We start from the raw sequence: 24,629 nt of genomic DNA, 5'->3' as shown, positions 1-24,629 counted from the left end.
CGTCTGACAAACAACTACTACTGTACACCACCATAGACACTTCGTGAGGCTAGATTTGAGGACTAAAGCTGGTACCGGGGATCGTGTCACATACTTGAATAAGCACACATTTGTCACAAATTGCGATAGCATCAAAAAAAGAAAAAAATACGTTTAAAATTAAGGAAAACGTTGTGTTTGGAAAACTGAATTTTAAATCTTGTGTAAAGCACAGTAAATACACGTACTGTACTATACCGTATTTGATCCCTACCATTATACAGCACTTTTCTGGAGACTCCACTCAAAGCGCTTTACAAGTAATGGTGAATCCCCTTTACCACTAACAATATGTAGCTCCCACCTGGATGATGTGGCGGCCTGAAAGGGCACCAGTACGCTCATCACACACCAGCTAATAGTGTGGAGAAAAACAGTTGTGAAGCTAATTCATAAATAGGGATTAGTACAGTAGGTGGCCATGATAGGTGATGGGCAGGAGGAAATTTGGGCTGGACTGCTATCCTTTTCAAGAAACACCCTAGGATTTTTAATGACCACAGAGAGTCAGGACGTCAGTTTCACATTTCATCCAAAGGATATCACCTTTTGTTTACAGTATAGTGTCTTCATCACTGTGTTAGGGTATTAGAACCCACACAGACCGCTGGGTGAACACTCCTTATTGGTCCCACTAACACCACTTCCATCAACAACCTTAGGTTTCCCTGGAAGTCTGTCATCCAGGTACTGACCAGGCTCACACCTGCTGAGCTTCAGTGGGCTGCCAGTTGTGAGTTGCAGGATGATATATACAGTGTAGCTGCTAGCTCTATAGTTGTTATTTATTTTGATTAAAGCATTACAGTAGTTTTTGAAACACATACTGTATTTCTTCATGTGGAAGTGAAAATCAAAAATGAAGTTAGAAGATCTCTGCAATGATCTCTAGAAACTCTAGCAGCTTCTACTTTTAATGTCCTTGCACAAACCAAGGTGAAGACAAGACATTTATTTAAGCTCTTCTTTCCATTAGTCCTGCCTTTATTTATATGGACTTTATTCCAGAACGTCAGGAGAAAGTGGTAAAACTAGGCTCATGATTTGACATTAGCTTCAGAGGCTCTGGTCTGGGAAACTTTGGAAGCTTCTGCATGGCCTGCTTTGGCAGATGACCTGGCTCAGAGCATAATTCCCATAGGTGTGGTAGCTATAGGTCAGGCTCCTTAATAGGTAGGTTTGCCCGTTCTAGGACTGCTGCCAGCTATCATTGCTGATACATAACTGTTAGGGCACTTTCTATGAGGCAATTCTTGTCCAGTAACCCACTGACCCATTGTGGTGATCATTCACTTTTTTTGCAGTCTGTCTTGAACTTGGATGAAGGATGTTTGCTCTCCACCTTAAAAATAGACGTAGCTGCCATTTCTGTGTGCCATGTCGCAACTGATGAGGAGTTCCTTGGGTATTTACATAATATATATACATACTGTATACTGTATCTTCTGACTAAAGAATGACAAGTAAGGCAATGAATATATTTAACAGAAATTAAAAATAAACAGCAGATGTTTGGAAAAATCTGATTACATGGCTGGTTATTACATGCTTTGAATTTTAGTTTTTTTTTTAATTCAAGAACTTCACGTGCAAAGAACACAAAACTACAATTTAAAGAAAAACAAACATTCAGCATAAAATATGATACATTTTTTGCAATCCATTGAGCCTTTATTAAACACATATATGTAATCTGAACATTTAACACCGTTTAGATTTTTTTGAGGGGGACGTCTTTAAAGTTATTAATTCAGATTTCAACTGCAAGTCGATATTCACAGTCCATCACCCTCATTGGTCACTAAGTTGATTTCAGCTGTTATCCTCACTTTTGATCTCAATGTTTCTAACACTGAATATCATCATCTATATGGGTATATAAATGTAAATATGTACTATTCCGAAAACAACTCATGTACATATTCAGCACAGGATGAGGCTTATGTGAAGATTTTATTTATGGTCAGGATAGACCATAAAAAACAGAAACGTATAACACTCACACAGGGCGACTGACCACTGAGACGTGCTTCAGTTCATGTTCACAGGTGTCGAAAAAGGAAGTCAAAAACACCACAGTCAGGTCTGCTACAAGGCTTTTACACTCTGAGGAAATACAGTACTAATGATTCTGAGTATGACACGAAGCGATTGCCTGTGTAACAGACTGAAGAGAGATGTGATTATACAGTGATAATGATTCTTAACATAGAAATATAAACTGCTGGCACAGTCTGGCCTCAATGGAAGTGCTCTAATGCTTGCTAACCGATCTCATAAGAGATGCTAAAATGTTAATGTAAGAAATAAGAATCAGTAAGCTAAAAACGCCAGTTCATGTTGGATGTTAGAATCAGATTCAGACAGACATTAGATAGTAAGTTCCATAGATAGGAAGCTCCGGGCGGAGTGGTGGCTCTGTGGCTAGGGATCTGTGCCTGTGACTGGAAGGTTGTCGGTTCAAATCCCGCGGCTGGCAGAGGAATCCTACTCCGTTGGGCCCCTGAGCAACGCCCTTAACCCTAACTGCTCAAAGGGGCGCCGTACAATGGCAGACCCTGCGCTCTGACCCCAAGCTTCTCTCCCTGTCTCTGTCTCTGTGTCTGTGTCTCCATGGAGAAAAAGCTGGGGTATGCGAAAAGACGCATTCCTAATGCAAGAAATTGTATAGGGCTAATAAAGAAATATTATCATTAGATAAGATTGCAAATGCCATTTACAGGGGGTTTATGAAGGTAATACTGTATGGCATATGATACTGGTACACCGGTAAGGTAATACCTTACACATGATAATAATAAACCTCTACTGTTGATAAATTGATCATTAATTACATGCAGGTAACAAACTCCATAAACTAAACCATATCCATAATCCTAACCCTAGGGTTTGAAGAAGGTATCTTACTCCTTTTAAACAATGATGATGTTTTTACATGCAGGTAAGCTTGCGTGGCTCTGAAAGTCCAGACTTCTACAATTCGAGTCCTGCGTTAGGCCTCTCTAAGTCTCATTTAAGTTTGGGCAGCCTTCTTAAACCTCCCCATGTCAGAAGTTTGAGATTAAACATCAGATTTTTGTAATTCCACCATCTGCAAGACTAATAAATGCGTGACCATCAGTTACAGTCTCACCTTTAATCCCCAAGATGACACACTTCTCACTCTGTCACACACTCTGTCACCTGGTTTCTATCACCCTTGTGCTTGATGCTGGCCAGAATAGGCTCCGGCTCCCCCGAGACACAAGAACACAGTTATGAAATGGAAGGATGGATATTTCCAAAGTATCTGCTGTATGTATTAATTTATTTCCACAAGCATTGGATCAAAGACAAATGCAGTTAGATAAAACATACTATGCAAAAGGGAAATCTAAAATTGTAAAAACATTGCATTATTACTAAGGTAACTCATTTTGCACAACTAATGTATTAAGCAAAATATATTAGCAAAATAGCATAAAAACTAGCACAGTGCATTAATGATAATGCAGAAAAAAGTAAGAAATCATGTGCATTTAATACATTGATTTCTAAACTGTCAAAATTAAATCTATAAGCAATTTGACATATGCAGTCTACCAGCTATGTAATGGGGAAACGTCTTACTGATTAGCTTATGTTTCATGCATCTCTATTTTCAGGATGGCGCTGCCTTTATTTGACATAGTTCCTTTGACTTCAATCTGCGACTCCCCATGTTTCAACATGTTCCCCCCTGCCGCCTTGCCTCTGGTGAAACTCTTGGCTTCTTTATAATACATGAGATTGTAGAGATCATGATCACAGGCCTGATCTTTAGGAAAAATCCCCAGAGCAAACCAGTTTTCGTACAGGTTGTAGTCAAAGGGCACTGAAAACATAATGGCCAGACGGTGCAAGACCTGGGAGCCGGAGGTGATATCATACATCAGAATTCCAACACATCCGGTGGCTGTGCCCACTTGCTTCGAGAAGGAGCACATGGCTTTCTGATCATTTTTGACTGTAGGGTGAGGAGGATCACAGACATCTCCACTGAATGAGTAGGTCCTGATACAAAGTAAAAGATCAAGGTCACTGTTTGCAGACGACTGTATGTTTTGTACCGCATATATTGCATGCTCTTACACTTTTTCTGATTCAGCAGATGTCCATAGTGAGCTTACAGATAAGGCCATTCGGCAGTGTGAAGATAGAACATTAACAAAATACTGTTTATTTTTAATGTACTGCATTTCATCTTTGCTTTGAGGGCAACTGGGGCCAAGGTTTGACTATAAGGCTCATACAAACAGGGTCTGAGACTTTAAATAAGAAGAGCTTCTGACCTCACTGACTCTTCCCAATAGAGGAGTAGATTTAGTGACTATTTCCCCAATGACTAATAAGAATTATGCTTTACTGAATTTTGTCTAGTTTGGCAAATTGTGAGTCTATAAGGAATTTCTATCTCACATTAAGAAACACAGCTTGTCTCATACATTTAAAACAAAAACATTACATTACATTAGAAAGTTGCACTGTGATTTACAAGATGTCATTACTTAGTTTTATTTTTGACTCTTCAAAATTTTATTTTATGTTCTTTATCCAAAACTTACTATTTCACCTCTGATAACTTACCTTGGGTTTGTTAGATGATATTTTTCCATGTGGTTACAAATTTCAATAGCTGCATTTCGATCACTGTTTAGGGCTCTAGAAAGTTCTTCAATCTGGCTGATCCCATCTATCACTGATAATAATCTGGACATGTTCAGTGTGTTCCCAAAGTCAGCTGGTTCCTGGCAATGAAAGCAGAACAATTATTACAAGTTTTCCTATCAGTCTCACACTGCCTCTGCGTGCTGTAAGTCATTTTATTTATATTTCTCAGTCACATGTTGAAGAGGGGTAACTACAGCATTCCCCTAATGTAACTAAAAACCTGAAGAAAGATTCCATTACAAGAACTTTATTGCACCGTGGATGGGACACCAGAGGGACACACTCGTAAACACATACAGGCATGTCAGGATTTTTAAGATGCTACAGTACTTTACATAGACAGCATGTCACTGGACTAGACTGTGGTACAATACCTGGAGAAAACCCATGCAAACATACTGTACATGAGCAAAACACATTCCTGGAGCTGTGAAGTGAGAGTGCTGGCCACTACAGTATGTCAGTGCTGATGCACTTTTCCAAGGTGATTTACATTCAAGACAAGTAATGACTAATTTAAACTCTAACATTACTGTTGTTTTGAAATAAGTGGAACTAATAAAAAAATCAAAATGACTGGACATTATTAAAAATATTGGATTGTTGATTATTCTTTTTAACAACAATGCGAAAACAAAAGAGGAATGTCAAATTTAGAAAACAAATTAATAGATTATGAATACATGGAATACACAGAAAAAAACTGTGAAAAATGCCCCAACCTGTTGCAGAGTTCTCTTGCTTCAGTCGCTCTTCTGAGTACAAATGACCCAGGCTCTTTGCCTCTGCATTATATAAAGTTTGTATCGTCCAATCCCACAGCAGAACACATACTTCTATACGTTTGTCCAAGTGATGTTTTCTATATGAAAATGAGGGTCTCAATTGCTTTCATTTCAAGTCATTTTCATTTTCACATCCCCATGCATTGCTCTTGTCAGACCGCATTCGATCTTTTCTTGCTTACACTGCTGATGAACCCTGATGCTTGCCTTAATATATCTCAACGAGATTACTGTAATAGCCATTTGACAAACTTCAAATGGTCCGAAGCTCTGCTGCTCAGCTTCTAAAGGGTTCAAGGCTCCTTGACCACATCACCCCAATTCTGACAACTTCTTCACTGGCTCCCCCGTTACCTAGAGAACTCAAGTTTTTTAACTTTTAAAGTCCTGCATGCCAAAACCCCACAATATGTAGCATCCTTCATTTCACCCTATATTGCAGTATGTACCAAACAGGGCTGTACACTCCGCAGAGGCACATTTTGAGTCGTAACTCCTTATAGGTACAAGTGCATTAGGGCGCGTACTTTCTCCTGCCTTGCTCCACAACTTTGGAACTCTTCTACTGCCCATCGTGGAATCTCTTTTACAGTTTTCAAATCGATGCAGGGCTTATCAGTTTAGTCTAGCTTTCAATTAATGTATGCCTTTTCTCCTTTTTCCACATTTTTTCTTTTTATCTCTGTCTCTATTTTTTTATTTCTGTTTAATGTTACTGTTATTTTGACTTGATTTTTCAATGTACAGTGCCCCGTTTGTGCCTTAAGGCTGTTTCCCCACATTAGCACATAACAACAGTGCCCCGAACACTGTACTGTATGTGTACATGGGCACTGAAATAAATCCTTGCTGTAATGGAGGAACATTAAGATTACTGCCAAAGAAATTCCTTATGGCACATGAATTTAAAATGCATATACAGTACATATTGAAACAGTGTTTTAATATGGTGTTACAAATGGGGGTTTCCAAAAATTATGAATTTCAGGAATTGACCGAGCGGTTTCGTCAATAAGTAAAATAATTATTCATTACCCACACTTTGTAAGTGATTTCTCTAGAATAGAATTTCTCTAGATTGGTTGGTATAATTAAGAGGCACATTAATTCTTTATTCTCTGGCACAGCATTGGTGATAAGAGTCATACTCCAGACACACTTGGTTAAACAAATGTTTATTAACGATGACAATACAAACACTACACTACATACAACAAAACATACAGCACGCAATTCTCTTCTGTTGTCTAAATGTGATTTCAGGTGGTGTGTTTATGGACTGCTCATCATCAGGCATTTACCCACAACTTAATGAACTTCAAAGAAACTAAAAAAACCAAGGGAAACTTAACAGCAGTTTTTGATCTTGGCACCTCCCTCATCTCGGCAAATATCCCCTCTGCTTTGAAGCTGGAAGTGTCAGGTGTCACGCACTTTATCTGCTCTCGAAGAGACACTTCCTAGTCATCTATAGCTGTAACCATACAGATTGCCCATGTCCTCTGAAACTTCTGGGAATTTATGTCCACCTAAATAAAAATTGCTCTCTTCCACAAATGACATGAGGAACTCTCAGACGTATGAGCCACACTGTGTGACAGTGTGCAATTTGTGGCAAAAAAAACAATTAGATGACAAGTCCACAGACAAACTCTGTATAGAATTCATTGACTTACAAAGAGGTAGTTTCGGATTCTGTGTGGTAAGAAGTGGAAATGAAGCTGGAAACACAAAATGGTACACCACTGACTTGATAAATACGGGCTTTCGTATCAACTTTAAATATTGCAGAATAGGGGATACAGAAATTCTTTCTCAAGCACACTTTCGTGCTAATGATTTCTCATAGCAAGTGAAGAGGGGCTTTTCAGTCATGGTTAGTCCTTTTAATTCCTTCTATGTTTTGGACAAATAAAACCGGTAAAACTGAATTAGCAAAAAGTCTGTTTTGTGGATTCCTGCAGTAGTTTGTGTATGCGTTTTTCGTTGCCTCAGTGTGAAATGAAAGTAAAACTAATTTGTTTTCAAACCTCGGTTTCCGACGCATACACATACACAGTTGCTAGTTCTCTCTTCACAAAACGACCCAATTACCAAACCACGAATAATTTTTTTATAGTCAGATTTTTGTATTCATATTTCTCAGAAGTGGACGTGCTCAGTAGCATCTTCACTAGAGAAACAGGCCACAAAACATCTGACATTGTGTTTAACACATAGCCTAAGCATGAGTGCTTCCTTACAATCACCCTGCTGTGTCTGCTTCGTAAGACCAATTTATGGTGATACAATAATTATTTTGCTGCAGAGTTTCGATAAGCTGTGCAACAGCTGGCAGTGTGAACATTTCCTGCTTCAAAGCAGAGGGATGTTTGCTGAGATATGAAAACAGTTGTAAAATTTACCTCGGTTTACCTAGTTAATTAAGTTGTGGGTCAGTGATTGTCAATGAAAAATCCAGAAACACACCCATACAAAATCACATTTAGACAACAGAAGAGGGAGAGGAAGAGAGCAGACATGCAAATATAGGGGGATATGCAAAGTGCACCCAGATGGCACCCCAGGTCAAGAATCGAACTCAAGGCCCCACTAGTGAGGCCACACCTTTAACAACTGCGCCGCCCAATACAGAACCAAAAAAACTAAATTAGAGAACACTTCCTTGTATTTAGCATTCCAGAGCCACGTTATCTGCTTAGTACAGCTATTATTATGAAAATTATCGTGAACATTTTAAAAAATATTTTGCATTGCAGGTGCCCTGAGATTTTAATGAACAGGCAAGACAGGAGGATTCATTATGTTGATTAACATTATTCATCAACAGGGCATCTACTGTAATCGTCACAGGCTTGTGGCCTTGTGAATGCTGCAAACACAACAAGCTACACATCTGCAAAACCTGCTTTGCACCAGATTGCAGATACTGTCTTGTGGGATTTTCCTCTTGCAGAGCCTGGTTCACTGGTCTCTGAGTTCTGGAGGACACATCCAAGCTCGTTCTACACATGTTCAATAGCCAGACCCAGCAGTGCACCAGTTCTTAAGATGTTTATTGATGTTCTGATAATTCACAGATTTGTAAATATTTTGTAAATAAAGCAAAACCTCTGTATTTACGAGGGTTAGGTACCTTAAAAAAGTATGCAAGTTATTGTGTGTGTGAACAAATAAATTACTGGTACAGTATTAGCAGTTTTGGTTTTCTTAGCAGAGTGCATTTTCAGTTTTTTTATTACTATTATAAATGCAGGACTGCTGTACCATAATAAAGTTTGTTACAGCACAGTAGTAACAGACAAAAGTAAATCAAGTGTACAGCATTGCACAAGTGAATATGTCTTTTGTTATCCTTTTCATTTTTTATTCTTTTCATTGAGAATGCAGGCTATGATAACTTAAGGCACCACTGAAATTTTTCTCACACTTTTTATTTCACTGCATGACACTTACATACAGGCATTGTTCTCCTAACAAGTCTACCCATCATTTACATCAAAGGAAATTCCTGATAGAAACTGAACAAAGCTTAACCCAGGATGCGCTGCTACATAAACGTGTTCTCTCTTTGTTAAACGAGGTGGATGCCATCATGTACATTTTGGTCTGTAAATGTGGCTAAAGTGGTGAGAAACAGCTTTGCACAAATAGGCGAACTTGTCGATGTAGAACTTTCGAACATTGAGGTTTCAATGTATATTTATGTAGATGTAAACATTGTGTATTTTGTGTTATGTTTTGCAGTAAACGTTTGTCCTGTCTTATTAAGTTTTCCACCTGGTTATCAAGCTGTGTAGGAGAATAAAGACATCACACCTCATGTAAGACTTGATATTTCCCTGACTAAAGTGAAATTATCATTAATCTCTATACTATACATCCCTTCCCCAGGTCAGATATAGTCAGATTCGATCTATGTAAATTTGATTTTATGTACATTCTATGTACCTTCTATATATGCAGTACAGTACAAATCCTATGGGATTTGTGGACAAATTGTGTAAAGTAAAGTGGTTACCACCAGCTTCCACTAAGGCTACATTTAATGCTTCAGTCTCGCTTTGTTTTCAAGCACATACAGTATGCCTCTGCATATCATCTTGCATTTTTTTTGTTAAACACTGTGAGGAGCTGGTTTTGGAATCATGTCAGGGAAGCACGTTCGTGATTTTATTGTTTTTATTACATATTGTCTATTTTAATTTATGTTTAAATACTGAACAGTACAGTGGAATCTACAGTACTGTATTTATAAATGTATTGAAGAGTAATTATCTCAAATTTGTAATTTATTGTACTTCTTATTTTTAAGTATACACAGTATTTGGTGTTTAATTATTATTCTTGGATTACAAAATGTTTTTGATTCTCTCTTATGGGTATTTGTCGTCATTTCTCCTTGCCCTGAATATACTTTTGTATTACTTTATAAAGTAGGTAACTTTTTTTCTTACAATAATTAGAGATTACAAGGTCTAAGTGGAGTGATCCAATCAATGGAGCAAAAGATGGCCACATCCAAGGCAACAGTTTTGAGACATATACTGTACTTCTGTAATTATTAGTCTTCTCATCATTATGTTGCTTTAATCTATCAATCCTGATGTGATTATTTCTGCATTTATCTTCTTTATCATTTACAATGTATTGAAACAGAATGGCTAAGATGCAGTGAGGTGAAATGAAGATAATGAAAACCCTTTATTGAGTTTGCCAATAAAGCTATACAGTACATCTGTTACGTATTCTTGCAGGAGGGCAGTGTCCACTTTGTTCCAGAGCCAGAAACAAGGTTCACACAAGCAGCCCGGGATCATTTAATTATAGGTGATGGTCTAGGAGAAGAAAGATATATCAACAAGGTGTCTTAACAATATATAAGTACTATAACTTCAAAAAGTGTCAACAATGGAAAAGGACACAAATAATATGAAGAAAAAGATTTAGTACAGCTGGAAGGACTAAATAAAGACACTACATTTCAAATTCAAAGCACTATACAGTAGTTCCAGGCCTGGAGGTTTACCAACCTAGTTAAAGCTCTCACACATGAGGTACATTAGTATAGACTGCTTTATTGTAGACAATACGATATTCAGGTACTCACATTGCTGATCCAGCTAGTGTAGGCTGAGATGCGGGTGAAGACACTGGGCTTCTGGTAAACATTGCAGCCCAGTGAAGACATGAAGGTAGAAATTCCATGAACCTCATATCTTCCATTTGTGTAGCAGTTCAGGGCTCCTCCACCATCACCCTTCAGGAGACAGAGCACAGTGTGATTGTAAGATTAACACTGATGTGCCCAACCATCCAGGATGGGCCATTACAAATTATATACAAACACTGCACTGATGTTATCACAAGAGAGTCATACGAAGAAATGAATTGAGAAATCTTTGCCTTCCTGAGCAAAGTAATTGTTTTCCAAGTGCAGTAGTGAAGACATTTTCCTAAATATCTGCAATCTTGATGGCAGCAAGAGGGTTTTAGTACTCAAGAAGGCTGAGTTGCTAAATGAAAAGACAGATGATGAAAGTGACAGATCTGTAGAGAGAATACTTACATAACAGGCTGCTCTGTACCCATCTCCACCAGCGCAGACCATGGTGGTCTTAACAGTGGATCCCCACCAGGCGCTGCTGGAGCAGGTGGCGTAGCTCACAATGGGCAGGTAGCCCTGCTGGAGGGTGGCCGACAGCTGGCCGTAGGCTGTAAACAACATACAGAACGTCACCAACTGAGAACTCATCATCTCGAAATTCAATAAGATATAGATGATGATGATACTCTGAAGCAAGATTTTATTTTCCAAAAATGATGATAAAAGCAGTAGCGAAAAGAAATTATTTATGCAAATGATTTTCCAGTTCTAGAACATTGTTGCATCAATATATTTTATTTTACCCACTTTCCCCTTAATTTAAACCAGAATTTATATTGGAAGATTTCTTGTTACAAACTTACTGCTGGTGCTTCCCCAGCCAGTGACATAGCAGAAGTTGTTGTTGGGAAGGATGACGCCACTGCTGGGCAGTGATGCCACAGCGACGTAGGAGTTCAGGACGGCATTCTGACTCAGTTTGAGCAAAGCGATGTCATATCTGCACACAGCACAGGGAACACAGGAGGAGACCAGTTCAGTTCAGGAAAACTCTGTACAGATACACTAGGTTATCATATGAACATCTTTCATGATCTTTCATTCAAATTGTCAAGTACAGGGTAATAGCAGGTTTTATTTGTGTTTCCATTTGTTACTTGCTTTCAATTATTATTAATCAGCAGCACACTCTTTGAAGAGATTGAAACAGGTGGGACCAGCTGCAGCACTCAGTGACACAGAGGGACCGACGCAGCAGACAGTCATGCTGTCTGGTGCAGAATCCCCCATCCCCTGTCTGAATCCTGTTACTAATTACACTTAAACTAAGCATCATATGCATCTGCTCTTTCTTTATTATTCTGTACAACGGAATTGTTTTACAACAATTGCTAAACCATCTTCACTCATCCACAAGCTACAGTATTCATCATAAAGGGCCACAGTGTGAGACGTACCCAGCAGCAAGGTTGTTAGTCCAGCTTGGGTGAATGATGATCCTTTCCACAGGAATGATTTGCTCACGTCCCTCAATCCCGTAAATATTGTGATCACCCAGGAAAGCAACCAGAGTGCCACTGCAGAAAGAAAAGGTACAGATAGTAGATTCATTTCAACAATGTGTCTTTAGCAAGAACATTAATTACTCCAATTAATCTTCAATCTGACTCCATCGGCTCCATCAATCTACAGAGCCTTTAAGAACCATGAACAGACCAGGATCTTAACAGATTTCACAGTAAAGGTGTTTTCAACAACGTGGTCCACTTCCTTAACTCCTGTGTGTCAAACCAAGCCAAGGTCCCAGAGTCGTGTACCTGGAACATGGCTCTAGTTATTGAAGACTTTCAGTCTCTGTATGACGCTGTGAAGAGTTGTACAATGGAATGAAGCGAGATCATTTTCAATAAACCCTTCCCTCTCCTCTCACAACTTTGTTACAGGGAGATCATTTGTCAGAGTAAAGAAAGTCTCTGGTTTGTAGTTTATAGAATCTGATTTGGAATTTCATCTTTGATCTTTTCTACTTAATTAATGCTCCAATTAGTGTTTCTCTACCTTGAAGCACAAGAGGCTGTTGTCAGAACCCAGCGGCTGTGAACCAGGACACCTCCACAGTTGTGGGGATAGCAGTTGCTGGAGCTAATACGGATCGACACCTGAGGAAGAGAAACACACTGGATCAGGACTGGATTTCTCACAGCTCTCGTACAGGGAGTGGAACTGAAATTGCTCAGGAGGCATCTAGGAGACGTCACTGTGTGAGCCTTTAACCCAAATCTAATAGCTTTTTTATGACATTTTGGCAAATTGTTTAATTGTTAATCATGGGATTTCAATGAAGAAATATATATATACTATTTTTATTAATATAAATACCTAGTGGCTAACATTAGAATATAAAGCTGATAACATTTTGATTTTAATTACTAAAAACATTCACTGGTCTACTGGGCCAGTAGTATTGCATGCTGAAGGATGGAGAGTGCCTTTAGCGTCTCCTGAGCAGAGCCACATGCTACTTGTCTTACTGTACGTAAGTCCTCCTGCTGTGCTGTGTATTTCAAAATGAAATCTGCTCTCTTACCTGCCAAGGCCAGGAGTTGGGTGTGGCCGTCACCCCTCCCACCACCCGCTGTGCAGTGTTATTCTGGGCATCAACAGCCCGTCCTGCAAATGAACAGAACAGAAATGATTTTTTTATCATCTTGCCATCTTGAAATACAATACTAGGTATATACACTACTGTCATATAAAAGACAACTCACCAGACAGGACCAGAAAAGCAATGAATGCAATGTAGGGAAGCATCTTGCCTGTTGTCCTTTTGGATAGTTTGCAGGGAGTTTCTAACTGATATTTATACCTGAAAACCTTGCAAAACACACCCCTCTCCTCACCTCCCTTTCCTGTAAATAAGGAGAAATTCCAGACAGGTGACTTCAAACCTGCCCCACCACATGTTTTGTTGTGGCTTTTTTACTTTTCAAGGTCAATTCATACCAGTTGAACTACTATGTTCATAATGAGTCAATCAATCATACTTCAGCAGTCATGTACATTATGTATTATTATACTGTATGTGTAACCTTCCAGAAGGAATAAAACTGTGCATGTACTGTATAGGTTAAGAACAAAATGAAGAAGTTTCTGTAGTTCTGGTGGTGTCAACACAGAAAATTTAGAGGAAACATTTTAAAAAAAGAAAGCAACTACAAAGAATCTTTAATACAGACAACCCTTCTAGATGTGGATTGCAATCGTTTAACAATTGACTGTAATTGGTTTGGACTGTGAAGTGACAAACTGGCCATGTGGACCATGTACAGGTATGTGAATGATATGTACTGTAGATGTATCCAACTCCCAGTACTTAATAAACACACGCACAGATGCAGAAAACCTAAATTAAAGTCTTTAAAAGCACTTTTTCAACTTTCAACAATTTTGAAGCTCCTGCAGCTTAGGAATTTCAACTCTGGACTGAATGTGAAACATAATGAGGAAGTAAGCGTAGAACAAGTGAAGTAAATTCCCAGCACTGCATTAGAATCTTCACCGTTTGTCTGTACAGATAAGATTGAAAAAATACAGTAAATATACAGTATGTAGCCTTTAGTTAACAAGCAAGTATTTCCAGCATACATTGTGATACTGGTGCAGTACATCAGGAAGTTATCTAAAAACAACAGATTTCTCAAAAGATCTCTCCACCTGTGTCTCAGTCTGTTCAGTTCTGTATTTCTTTAGTTCTTAGTTTGATTTAGATCTCTGTTTCTGTATATTGCACATATTTGTTGGCTTCTATGCATTAAAACATTCCAGAAACTAGCAACTGTATTACTAGATTCCTAATAAGATAAATTAAAAAATATTTTTGGGGGGGTTCTTCTTAAAATATTTGTGAACTTTAAAAGTGTCCTGTTAAAGTATCATGTCGCTTTTTCAACAACAGATTTGTACGATTTTTTGTTGGGAAGGTGAAAATGGTCCAATGGTGGTCTCATATTACAGTAATGGCCGGAGGATTCGCACACAATGAAGCACATGCTTTTTATGCATTAAACCTGCATTAACCTATTAACATATGCCCGACAGACGTAACAGACAAAGAATAAGAACTCAGACACAAAGGTGTTTTCACCATTTCAATTTCACACCTAACTGATAAATTTGTGATTTGTTTTCACAAATCTAACAATTAGGAGGGATACGACAGCCTACGAGGGAAAAACAGAGACATAGGGAGAAAACAATGAACACCAGCACCATCACCACCAATGTGCAGCATCCACCTGGATGATGCGACGGCAGCCATAGTGCACCAGAACGCTCACCACACATCAGCTATCAGTGGGGAGGAGAGCAGAGTAATGTAGCCAATACATAGAGGGGACTTATTAGGAGGCCATGATTGGTAAGGGTCAATGGGAAATTTGGCCAGGACACCAGGGTTACACCCCTACTCTTTTCAAGAAATGCCCTGGGATTTTTAATGACCACAGGGAGTCAGGACCTTGGTTTTACATCTCATCCGAAGGACGGCACCTGTTTACAGTATAGTGTCCCTGTCACTATACTGGGGTATAAGGACCCACATGGACTGCATGGCACCCCCTGCTGGCCCCACTAACACCTCTTCCAGCAGCAACCTTAGTGTTTCCCAGGTGGTCCCCCCATCCAGGTACTGACCAGGCTCACACCTGCTGAGCTTCAGTGGGTTGCCAGTTGTGAGTTGCAGGGTGATATGGCTGCTGGCCATAATATGAAGGCACTACATTACATTCTAATGGAAACGTACACTTCTAGCTTCGTGTGGAAGTTTTTAAGAATCGTTGCTATTGTTCAACAACCCACAATTATACCAAAGTCCCCGAGAAAGTGAAGATAAAAACTATTACCACTCAACATCCACAGTATGACAGTTATGCTGCAGCGTGGTGATTAGTCGAAGCCCAAGCGCAGATCTCAGAGAGCTGTTTTCAGGTTTCTCCGGAGAAGCGGAGAATGGCTAAGGGCTACTATCGAGAGAGGTGAAGCAGGCAGGCTAATAGGAAGAGAAGCAGAATCGTTCCTAAGAAAAGAAGGGGGAAAGGGGTTTCCACTGGGAAAAACAGGGATTGAAGCGATATTGCCTGAGGGAGACTGGCTTAGAAAGCCGCAGCTCCCAGCCGAACGATACGAAGGCGAGCTGAAGCGCGGAGGAAAAAAATAAGAAAACAACGAGTGGGAAAAATGGAAAGTTTGGCGAGGTCGGGATAATTCTCCGCTGTCGTTGTTTATTATTAGAAAAAAAGGAAAAGGGCTTAAGATTTCTAGCGAGCGGTGAGGCAATCGGAGCAACGACATTGCAGGTTGAATTGCATTAAACGGGGACCTCAATTAGCCCGATTGAGATCTTGATTGACTGCCTGATTGGGAAATTACCGGTCCGATTGAGAGGCGGAATGCAGGTGTTGGCCCTGGCAACCGCAGGACTCGAATTGGTTGAGGCCTCGGCACGACAGATCCAAAGTATGACAGATGTAACACAATTTGCACTATGGTACAGTATATTACAAATATACCAGTAATTGACAAAAAAAACATCTCCAGATAAGACCAAGATATGAAAAACACATTTACCCACATTTTGGTGCTTTCATATATTTAAAAACCATTAAAATGTATTAACATGACACTGTGATTAACTGGAAGAGGTTAGTGTAGATGTTTTCTTTTTTCCCTTTCAGCTAACAATATTTAACATTGTTTTCTCCAGGGAATAGGCATACCTTAGTAATGAAAACACAGCCCTCTGGTCATACCTGTTTTTCAAGCTGTTGGATTTTGTAGCCTAGTGCAGTTATTTTGTCTTCAATTTCATTTTCAACTATTGTTTCCTTGTATCACTGAATTTCTTTGACACATCGTCTTCAATGCCAAGGCATTTGTTTGATGTGATGCTGGTGTGGCAAATTCTTCTTATTGTCATGTTCTTTCCTCCTAGTGATGGTACAGTAAGTCACCTGACTTGGCTTTTGCTGATGCATTGTTCCCTGTTAGCAGGTCATATAATAATTATTTGAATAATAATAATAATAATAATAATAATAATAATAATAATAATAATAATAATAATAATAATAATATTAAACCTTTTCTGATTATGTTGGTCACATAAATCACAACTTAATGGTAAAGTCATATTTTGACTTTATAAAGGCAAACTGTGACATTGTGGAAGGCTTTTCAGACCACCACATGATCTGCACAGGTGGTGATGGGCACAGAGCAGCCTGTTATGAAAATATTCCCTTTACAGAAGTGACATTAGTTATTAGTCTTTTCCTCTAGCAACTCGGCCTTATTTGCACAGCCAAGGCAGCGTTGATGCCAACGTGACATTTTGATGTTAACTGCCAGGTTCCAGGGGAGAAGATCGGGGCTCTTGCTCTATTCACTTGTCAACTTTCTACATAATCTCATTATAACCCAGAAGCGACATGGATGAAGGATAGTGTCATATTCCTCCCATGCTTGATACACAATAGAAATCAGCTCTGTCAAGACCTCTAGATTTTCACCAATTCATCACAATAACTTCTGACTTACATGGAGCACCAGCAATGTTTCCGAGACTCAAACAAACTGCTAAGACATATTTTTTTAGCTGATACCCTGTCTTCTTATGAGCAACAGCTGAATAATTTGCTTTGATTAATCAGCCCCAATCTACAAAACAAGCTAGACGGGCTGAATGACTTTCTATCATTAATATCCTCTTATGTTCATTAACTTAGAACACCAGCCTGCTTTTCTTAGAGATAATGTACTGAATATATAAGCAATACATGTTAGATAGAAATACAAACACACTGTATACTGTACATGCACTTGGCCTTCAATTTGCATCTTCAGTACAAGCATTATCAGACTCATTAAATAGTGTTAGAAATAATTTAATTGTGTGGCAGTTTTACTGTATTGATTGTACACTGGCTGTTTATTTCCAAGACTTAAAAGCATGATAGTTTAATATTTGCTGTCATAAGATTAGTTAAAATAGGAGAACAATTAGGTTGCAAATTAAAGTGCTAAACTTAAATGAAAGGCTGTGGGATCAAATATTGGAAAGGATTTCTAACCACGCAAGATCAAGTACAAGCTGTGTGGAATTAACCTTTTCCTGAAAGTTCAAATTGATTCAAACTGGCTTCTTTCCGCTCTGGCATAAACAGTATTACACAATGTAACAGTAGGAAGAATTTGCAACAACAGCTTTACATCAAACAAAAACCTTGGCACTGAAGACATTGTGTCAAAGGTTTTCAATGATGAAAGGGAAAAAAAAGTTCAAAATGAAATTGAAGACAAAAATAATTGCACTACACTGCAATTATTAAAAAACCTCACTTATTACAAATGGCTCGACAAACAGATATCGTCAGGTTGCTGTTTTCATTACTAAGCTGTGCTTATGCCCTGGAGAGAAAAATGTTAAATACTATGTTAGCTGAAAGATGAAAAAAATAAATATCTAGCTTCATACAATTAATCACAGTGTGATTTTATAATTTCATGTTACTGCATTCAATACTTTTTAAACATATGTTAAAATATACGTAAGCAGAAAAATTAATGTGTGTCTTTCATACAGTATATTGGTCCTGTACAAAGATGTTGTTTTTGGTTAATTTCTATTACAGTAGATCTGTCATGTACAAGAGCTGACTGCAGAGAAGCAGTTTAAGGTTTTTGCAAGAGTTGAGTTGATGAAATACTGAGAGATCAAGAGACTCCGTTTATGTCCTATGTGTTCTGAGACCTCGGTCTGATATTGAATACTGTATTAAAAATCTCCAGAACAGGGACATACAGTATTATATTAAAAATATATATCAGACAACATTTGGAAATTCATAGATAAACCCAAGGAAAGATGAGATGCTTTGATATGACTACTGAATATAAATTAAGTAAGAAGTGTTTAGAAATTAATATAAATTAAGTAAGAAGAATTAAGTTAAAACTATACAACACATTAGTTTGTTTAAAATATTAATTAAATATTAAAATAATACAGTAACTAAACTGCAATGGATAATGTATTGCTTTAGAAGCATTACAAAAGGACTATCAGACCAATTAATTTCTTAAGGAAATGTCATGTTCAGGTGGGTTATATTGGACATAATAGGGTTTAATCTACGTAACAAAGTTTAAAATATGAACACTAATTCCTTGCTCTCGCCTTTCCCTGTCTGACAGCGGTGAAAAATCCACTTTTGTTATCGTGATACCCGCTGGTTATGACTAGATGGCCCAGAATACCAGCAATTACAGCCCTTCAGTTTTTCATCCCTGACGGCCTCCTGAGAACGCATTTTCGCGTCAGAGCCACTGGTGTGTCTAATTGAGAGCGCTGTATCAAATGTTTATTCGGGGGGTTTGGTTCTTCATTGCAGTACCAAGCCGAAATCTCCACAGCTCAGGCGATTAATTTCTCTCTCTCTAACAAAGAGAATGTTTTGTTCCCTCTTTAATCAAGTTTAAGGCTCCTTCCTAAATCAGATAAACAAAAGTTTGCACGGTTCGATTCCACACTGGCACTCTTTATCTCCTGCAGATGGTAATCGACTGTAAACTGGTAGAACACGCACGCCCACACACCAAGCAGTTCCACACCTGATAATCTTGCCCATCATCTCCATGACCTTTAACTATTTTCTAAAGTTACATTTTTGTAACATTATTTTTACGGTGTTGTTTACCACTAAGTGTTGTTTGTAGGGGTGAATTATTTGATCACGCAGGGGGGAAACTGCAGGTATTTTACTGACATTCTGTATGTCTTCAAGTTAGTAACCACATCTGACCATAATAACAAACAATGGTGTACAGAAGGATGAATTATGCCATTTAATATTATTAAATAGAAATTAAAAAATATAAAGGCCTATTAAAAGCAGAATTGCAATTTCAATGTATGATTGACAGTACTCCTCAAAAACAACATAACTCTGATAGGCTATGATGTTAGCAGGATTTAGCACCATTTAGCAGCTGGACCAATACTACAACCTCTTCAGGTTATGAGGACCTGAAAATCAGTAACAAGTTTTATAAACTTTTCTTCTCCTTATCATTACATTTGTTAATTATTTTTTTTATTCAACATATCCAGAATACCCCCAAAAATTGACTGCTAAATTAGCCGATTTCTAAATTAAAAGAAGTGTTGTCTGGCCACCACCATTGCTGATGCTGGAAATTCATGTACAGAAATGTGGAGAGATCTATTGTTTTCAGGTATCTCCCTACTGGAAATACTTGCTTGTTAACTTAAGGATACATACATTTGCTGTTTTTCTGAAATCTTATCTGTACAGACAGACGGTGAAGATTCTAATGCAGTTCTTGGAATTTACTTCACTACACTTGCGTCCTCGTGACATGATGTGCACAGTCCAGAGTGGAAATGCCCAAGATGCAGCAGCTTCAGAATTCCCGAAAGTTACAAAAAATATTTTTAAAAACTTTGATTTCTGTTTTCTTTATCAGTGGCCATCAGTGGTGTGTTTACTGAGTTTCGGGTGTTGGATACATCTATTGTACAGTATATATCATTCACACACCTGTACATTGTCCACATGCCCAGCTTGTCACACACCAATTACAGTCAATTGTTAAAAAATTGCAATCCACATCTAGAAGGGTTGTCTGTATTAAAGATTCTTTGTAGTTGCTTTCTTTTTTTAAAATGTTTCCTCTTAATCTGCTGTGTTGACACCACCAAAACTATAGAAACTTCATAATTTTGTTCTTAATCTATACAGTACATGCACAGTTTTATTCCTTCTGGAAAGTTACACATACAGTATAATAATACATAATGTACATGGCTGCTGATGTATGATTGATTGACTCATTATGAACATAGTAGTTCAACTCGTATGAATTGACCTTGAAAAGTAAAAAAGCCACAATAAAACATGTGGTGGGGCAGCTTTGAAGTCACCTGTCTGGAATTTCTTTAAGGGAAGATCATCTCCCTTTCCTGTAAATGAGGAGAGGAGAGGGGTGTGTTTTGCAGGGTTTTCAGGTATAAATATCAGTTAGAAACTCCCTGCAAACTATCCAAGAGGAGAAGGACAACAGGCAAGATGCTTCCCTACATTGCATTCATTGCTTTACTGGTCCTGTTTGGTGAGTTGTCTTTTATATGACAGTAGTGTATATACCTAGTATTGTATTTCAAGCTGGCAGGATGATAAAAAAATCATTTCTGTTCTGTTCATTTGCAGGACGGGCTGTTGATGCCCAGAATAACACTGCGCAGCGGGTGGTGGGAGGGGTGACGGCCACACCCAACTCCTGGCCTTGGCAGGTAAGAGAGCAGATTTCATTTCGAAATACACAGCACAGCAGGAGGGCTTACATACAGTAAGACACGTTTAAATCATTGTCTCTCAGTAGCATGTGGCTCTGCTCAGGAGACGCTAAAGGCACTCTCCATCCTTCAGCATGCAATACTACTGGCCCAGTAGACCAGTGAATGTTTTTAGTAATTAAAATCAAAATGTTATCAGCTTTATATTCTAATGTTAGCCACTAGGTATTTATATTAATAAAAATAGTATATATATATTTCGTCATTGAAATCCCATGATTAACAATTAAACAATTTGCCAAAATGTCATAAAAAGCTATTAGATTTGGGTTAAAGGCTCACACAGTGACGTCTCCTAGATGCCTCCTGTGCAATTTCTGTTCCACTCCCTGTACAAGAGCAGTGAGAAATCCAGTCCTGATCCAGTGTCTTTCTCTTCCTCAGGTGTCGATCCGTATTAGCTCCAGCAACTGCTATCCCCACAACTGTGGAGGTGTCCTGGTTCACAGCCGCTGGGTTCTGACAACAGCCTCTTGTGCTGCAAGGTAGAGAAACACTAATTGGAGCATTAATTAAGTAGAAAAGATCAAAGATGAAATTCCAAATCAGATTCTACAAACTACAAACCAGAGACTTTCTTTACTCTGACAAATGATCTCCCTGTAACAAAGTTGTGAGAGGAGAGGGAAGAGTTTATTGAAAATGATCTCGCTTCATTCCATTGTACAACTCTTCACAGTGTCATACAGACACTGAAAGTCTTCAATAACTAGAGCCATGTTCCAGGTACACGACTCTGGGACCTTGGCTTGGTTTGACACACAGGAGTTAAGGAAGTGGACCACGTTGTTGAAAACACCTTTACTGTGAAATCTGTTAAGATCCTGGTCTGTTCATGGTTCTTAAAGGCTCTGTAGATTGATGGAGCCGATGGAGTCAGATTGAAGATTAATTGGAGTAATTAATGTTCTTGCTAAAGACACATTGTTGAAATGAATCTACTATCTGTACCTTTTCTTTCTGCAGTGGCACTCTGGTTGCTTTCCTGGGTGATCACAATATTTACGGGATTGAGGGACGTGAGCAAATCATTCCTGTGGAAAGGATCATCATTCACCCAAGCTGGACTAACAACCTTGCTGCTGGGTACGTCTCACACTGTGGCCCTTTATGATGAATACTGTAGCTTGTGGATGAGTGAAGATGGTTTAGCAATTGTTGTAAAACAATTCCGTTGTACAGAATAATAAAGAAAGAGCAGATGCATATGATGCTTAGTTTAAGTGTAATTAGTAACAGGATTCAGACAGGGGATGGGGGATTCTGCACCAGACAGCATGACTGTCTGCTGCGTCGGTCCCTCTGTGTCACTGAGTGCTGCAGCTGGTCCCACCTGTTTCAATCTCTTCAAAGAGTGTGCTGCTGATTAATAATAATTGAAAGCAAGTAACAAATGGAAACACAAATAAAACCTGCTATTACCCTGTACTTGACAATTTGAATGAAAGATCATGAAAGATGTTCATATGATAACCTAGTGTATCTGTACAGAGTTTTCCTGAACTGAACTGGTCTCCTCCTGTGTTCCCTGTGCTGTGTGCAGATATGACATCGCTTTGCTCAAACTGAGTCAGAATGCCGTCCTGAACTCCTACGTCGCTGTGGCATCACTGCCCAGCAGTGGCGTCATCCTTCCCAACAACAACTTCTGCTATGTCACTGGCTGGGGAAGCACCAGCAGTAAGTTTGTAACAAGAAATCTTCCAATATAAATTCTGGTTTAAATTAAGGGGAAAGTGGGTAAAATAAAATATATTGATGCAACAATGTTCTAGAACAGGAAAATCGTTTGTATAAATTATTTCTTTTCGCTACTGCTTTTATAATCATTCTTGGAAAATGAAATATCTTGATATGCTTCAGAGTATCATCATCATCTATATCTTATTGAATTTCGAGATGATGAGTTCTCAGTTGGTGACGTTCTGTATGTTGTTTACAGCCTACGGCCAGCTGTCGGCCACCCTCCAGCAGGGCTACCTGCCCATTGTGAGCTACGCCACCTGCTCCAGCAGCGCCTGGTGGGGATCCACTGTTAAGACCACCATGGTCTGCGCTGGTGGAGATGGGTACAGAGCAGCCTGTTACGTATGTATTTGCTCTACAGATCTGTCCCTTTCATCATCCGTCTTTTCATTCAGCAACTCAGCCTTCTTGAGTACTAAAACCCTCTTGCTGCCATCAAGATTGCAGATATTTAGGAAAATGTCTTCACTACTGCACTTGGAAAACAATTACTTTGCTCAGGAAGGCAAAGATTTCTCAATTCATTTCTTCATATGACTGTCCTGTGATAACATCAGTACAGTGTTTGTATATAATTTGTAATGCCCCATCCTGGATGGTTGGGCACATCAGTGTTAATCTTACAATCACATTGTGCTCTGTCTCCTGAAGGGTGATGGTGGAGGAGCCCTGAACTGCTACACAAATGGAAGATATGAGGTTCATGGAATTTCTACCTTCATGTCTTCACTGGGCTGCAATGTTTACCAGAAGCCCAGTGTCTTCACTCGCATCTCAGCCTACACTAGCTGGATCAGCAATGTGAGTACCTGAATATCGTATCGTATCGTCTACGATAAAGCAGTCTATACTAATGTACCTCATTTGTGAGAGCTTTAACTAGGTTGGTAAACCTCCAGGCCTGGAACTACTGTATAGTGCTTTGAATTTGAAATGTAGTGTCTTTATTTAGTCCTTCCAGCTGTATTAAAAAGTGTTGACACTTTTTGAAGTTATAGTACTTATATATTGTTAAGACACCTTGTTGATATATCTTTCTTCTCCTAGACCATCACCTATAATTAAATGATCCCGGGCTGCTTGTGTGAACCTTGTTTCTGGCTCTGGAACAAAGTGGACACTGCCGTCCTGCAAGAATACGTAACAGATGTACTGTATATCCAAGCAATAAAACATTATGAGCAAATGAACCTTTCTTCCTGATCTTGAGCTCAACTCACTCTTTTTAAATGATGCAGAACAAAGATGCAGAAATACTCAGAATATAAGTTTGCATATTAATTAAATTACAAGCATGAAAATATTAAGAATTCATAACTGCTGTCCAAGGCTGTGGATTCATCAACAATAAGCAGGTGTCATGCATTAATAACAAATTGCACTTGTTTTGTCCCTGGGTCAGTTTTGTTCCTTTACTTTGACTCCTTTCTAAGCTCTGACATTCTATCTTGAAGAGGTCCATTCATCCGGCCATAAATAAGAGGATCAGTCATTGCGAGATGTTGACTCAGAACGTATACATAATGAGAAGTAAATTCACACCTTAAACTATTAACATACTCTCATTCAAAACAGAAATGTTTCCTAACACCCATTATAAGGAATGATGTTAATGCTATAATGAACTACAACATCTAGTCATTATACATAGAGGGACAATGACATTTATAATCAGAATTTCTGTCACTTATGTGTGGGTTAGGAAGCTATCATGTGACCAAAACCGGTCACTTATATGGACCCCAAACTATCCTGAACACTGGAAGGCTTTTTCTGCAATACACATGGATTTCATCTTCTGCTCCTGAGAGTTTTTTTACCCCACAATGAG

General features: G+C 38.7%; 3 protein-coding genes across 3 annotated transcripts; 1 reads left to right on the top strand and 2 right to left on the bottom strand.

Moving 5' to 3' along the window:
- Nucleotides 1-3,327: 3,327 nt before the first annotated feature.
- On the bottom strand, nt 3,328-5,634 carry LOC102686573 (DELTA-actitoxin-Ucs1a-like). Its single transcript, XM_006639104.3, has 3 exons — nt 5,451-5,634; nt 4,645-4,805; nt 3,328-4,071 (listed from the first exon to the last, which is right to left on the bottom strand). Exons 2-3 carry the CDS (start codon nt 4,773-4,775, stop codon nt 3,657-3,659), a joined length of 546 nt encoding a protein of 181 aa, XP_006639167.2. The 5' UTR covers nt 4,776-4,805; nt 5,451-5,634; the 3' UTR covers nt 3,328-3,656.
- Nucleotides 5,635-10,193: 4,559 nt separating this feature from the next.
- LOC102686373 (chymotrypsin-like elastase family member 1) lies at nt 10,194-13,492 on the bottom strand. Its single transcript, XM_006639103.3, has 8 exons — nt 13,389-13,492; nt 13,208-13,290; nt 12,679-12,779; nt 12,078-12,197; nt 11,484-11,620; nt 11,083-11,228; nt 10,624-10,773; nt 10,194-10,351 (listed from the first exon to the last, which is right to left on the bottom strand). Exons 1-8 carry the CDS (start codon nt 13,429-13,431, stop codon nt 10,334-10,336), a joined length of 798 nt encoding a protein of 265 aa, XP_006639166.2. The 5' UTR covers nt 13,432-13,492; the 3' UTR covers nt 10,194-10,333.
- Nucleotides 13,493-20,699: 7,207 nt separating this feature from the next.
- On the top strand, nt 20,700-23,988 carry LOC102686168 (chymotrypsin-like elastase family member 1). Its single transcript, XM_006639102.3, has 8 exons — nt 20,700-20,808; nt 20,907-20,989; nt 21,437-21,537; nt 22,019-22,138; nt 22,596-22,732; nt 22,995-23,140; nt 23,450-23,599; nt 23,846-23,988. Exons 1-8 carry the CDS (start codon nt 20,766-20,768, stop codon nt 23,861-23,863), a joined length of 798 nt encoding a protein of 265 aa, XP_006639165.2. The 5' UTR covers nt 20,700-20,765; the 3' UTR covers nt 23,864-23,988.
- Nucleotides 23,989-24,629: the final 641 nt, after the last annotated feature.

Source organism: Lepisosteus oculatus, chromosome 15 (assembly GCF_040954835.1).
Source record: "Lepisosteus oculatus isolate fLepOcu1 chromosome 15, fLepOcu1.hap2, whole genome shotgun sequence".
Classification (NCBI taxonomy): Eukaryota; Metazoa; Chordata; class Actinopteri; order Semionotiformes; family Lepisosteidae; genus Lepisosteus; species Lepisosteus oculatus.
This window is presented reverse-complemented; position numbering and strand designations above follow the sequence as displayed.

Excerpts from the sequence above, each read along its gene's own strand:
- LOC102686573 (XM_006639104.3), bottom strand. The coding sequence starts at position 4,775 with ATGTCCAGATTATTATCAGTGATAGATGGGATCAGCCAGATTGAAGAA. Across the intron at positions 4,072-4,644 it reads TATCATCTAACAAACCCAAG|GACCTACTCATTCAGTGGAG; the intron begins GTAAGTTATCAG and ends ACTTTGTATCAG.
- LOC102686373 (XM_006639103.3), bottom strand. The coding sequence starts at position 13,431 with ATGCTTCCCTACATTGCATTCATTGCTTTTCTGGTCCTGTCTG. Across the intron at positions 11,229-11,483 it reads TGGCTGGGGAAGCACCAGCA|CCTACGGCCAGCTGTCGGCC; the intron begins GTAAGTTTGTAA and ends TGTTGTTTACAG. Across the intron at positions 10,774-11,082 it reads GGTACAGAGCAGCCTGTTAT|GGTGATGGTGGAGGAGCCCT; the intron begins GTAAGTATTCTC and ends TGTCTCCTGAAG.
- LOC102686168 (XM_006639102.3), top strand. The coding sequence starts at position 20,766 with ATGCTTCCCTACATTGCATTCATTGCTTTACTGGTCCTGTTTG. Across the intron at positions 20,990-21,436 it reads CCAACTCCTGGCCTTGGCAG|GTGTCGATCCGTATTAGCTC; the intron begins GTAAGAGAGCAG and ends TCTCTTCCTCAG. Across the intron at positions 22,139-22,595 it reads ACTAACAACCTTGCTGCTGG|ATATGACATCGCTTTGCTCA; the intron begins GTACGTCTCACA and ends TGCTGTGTGCAG.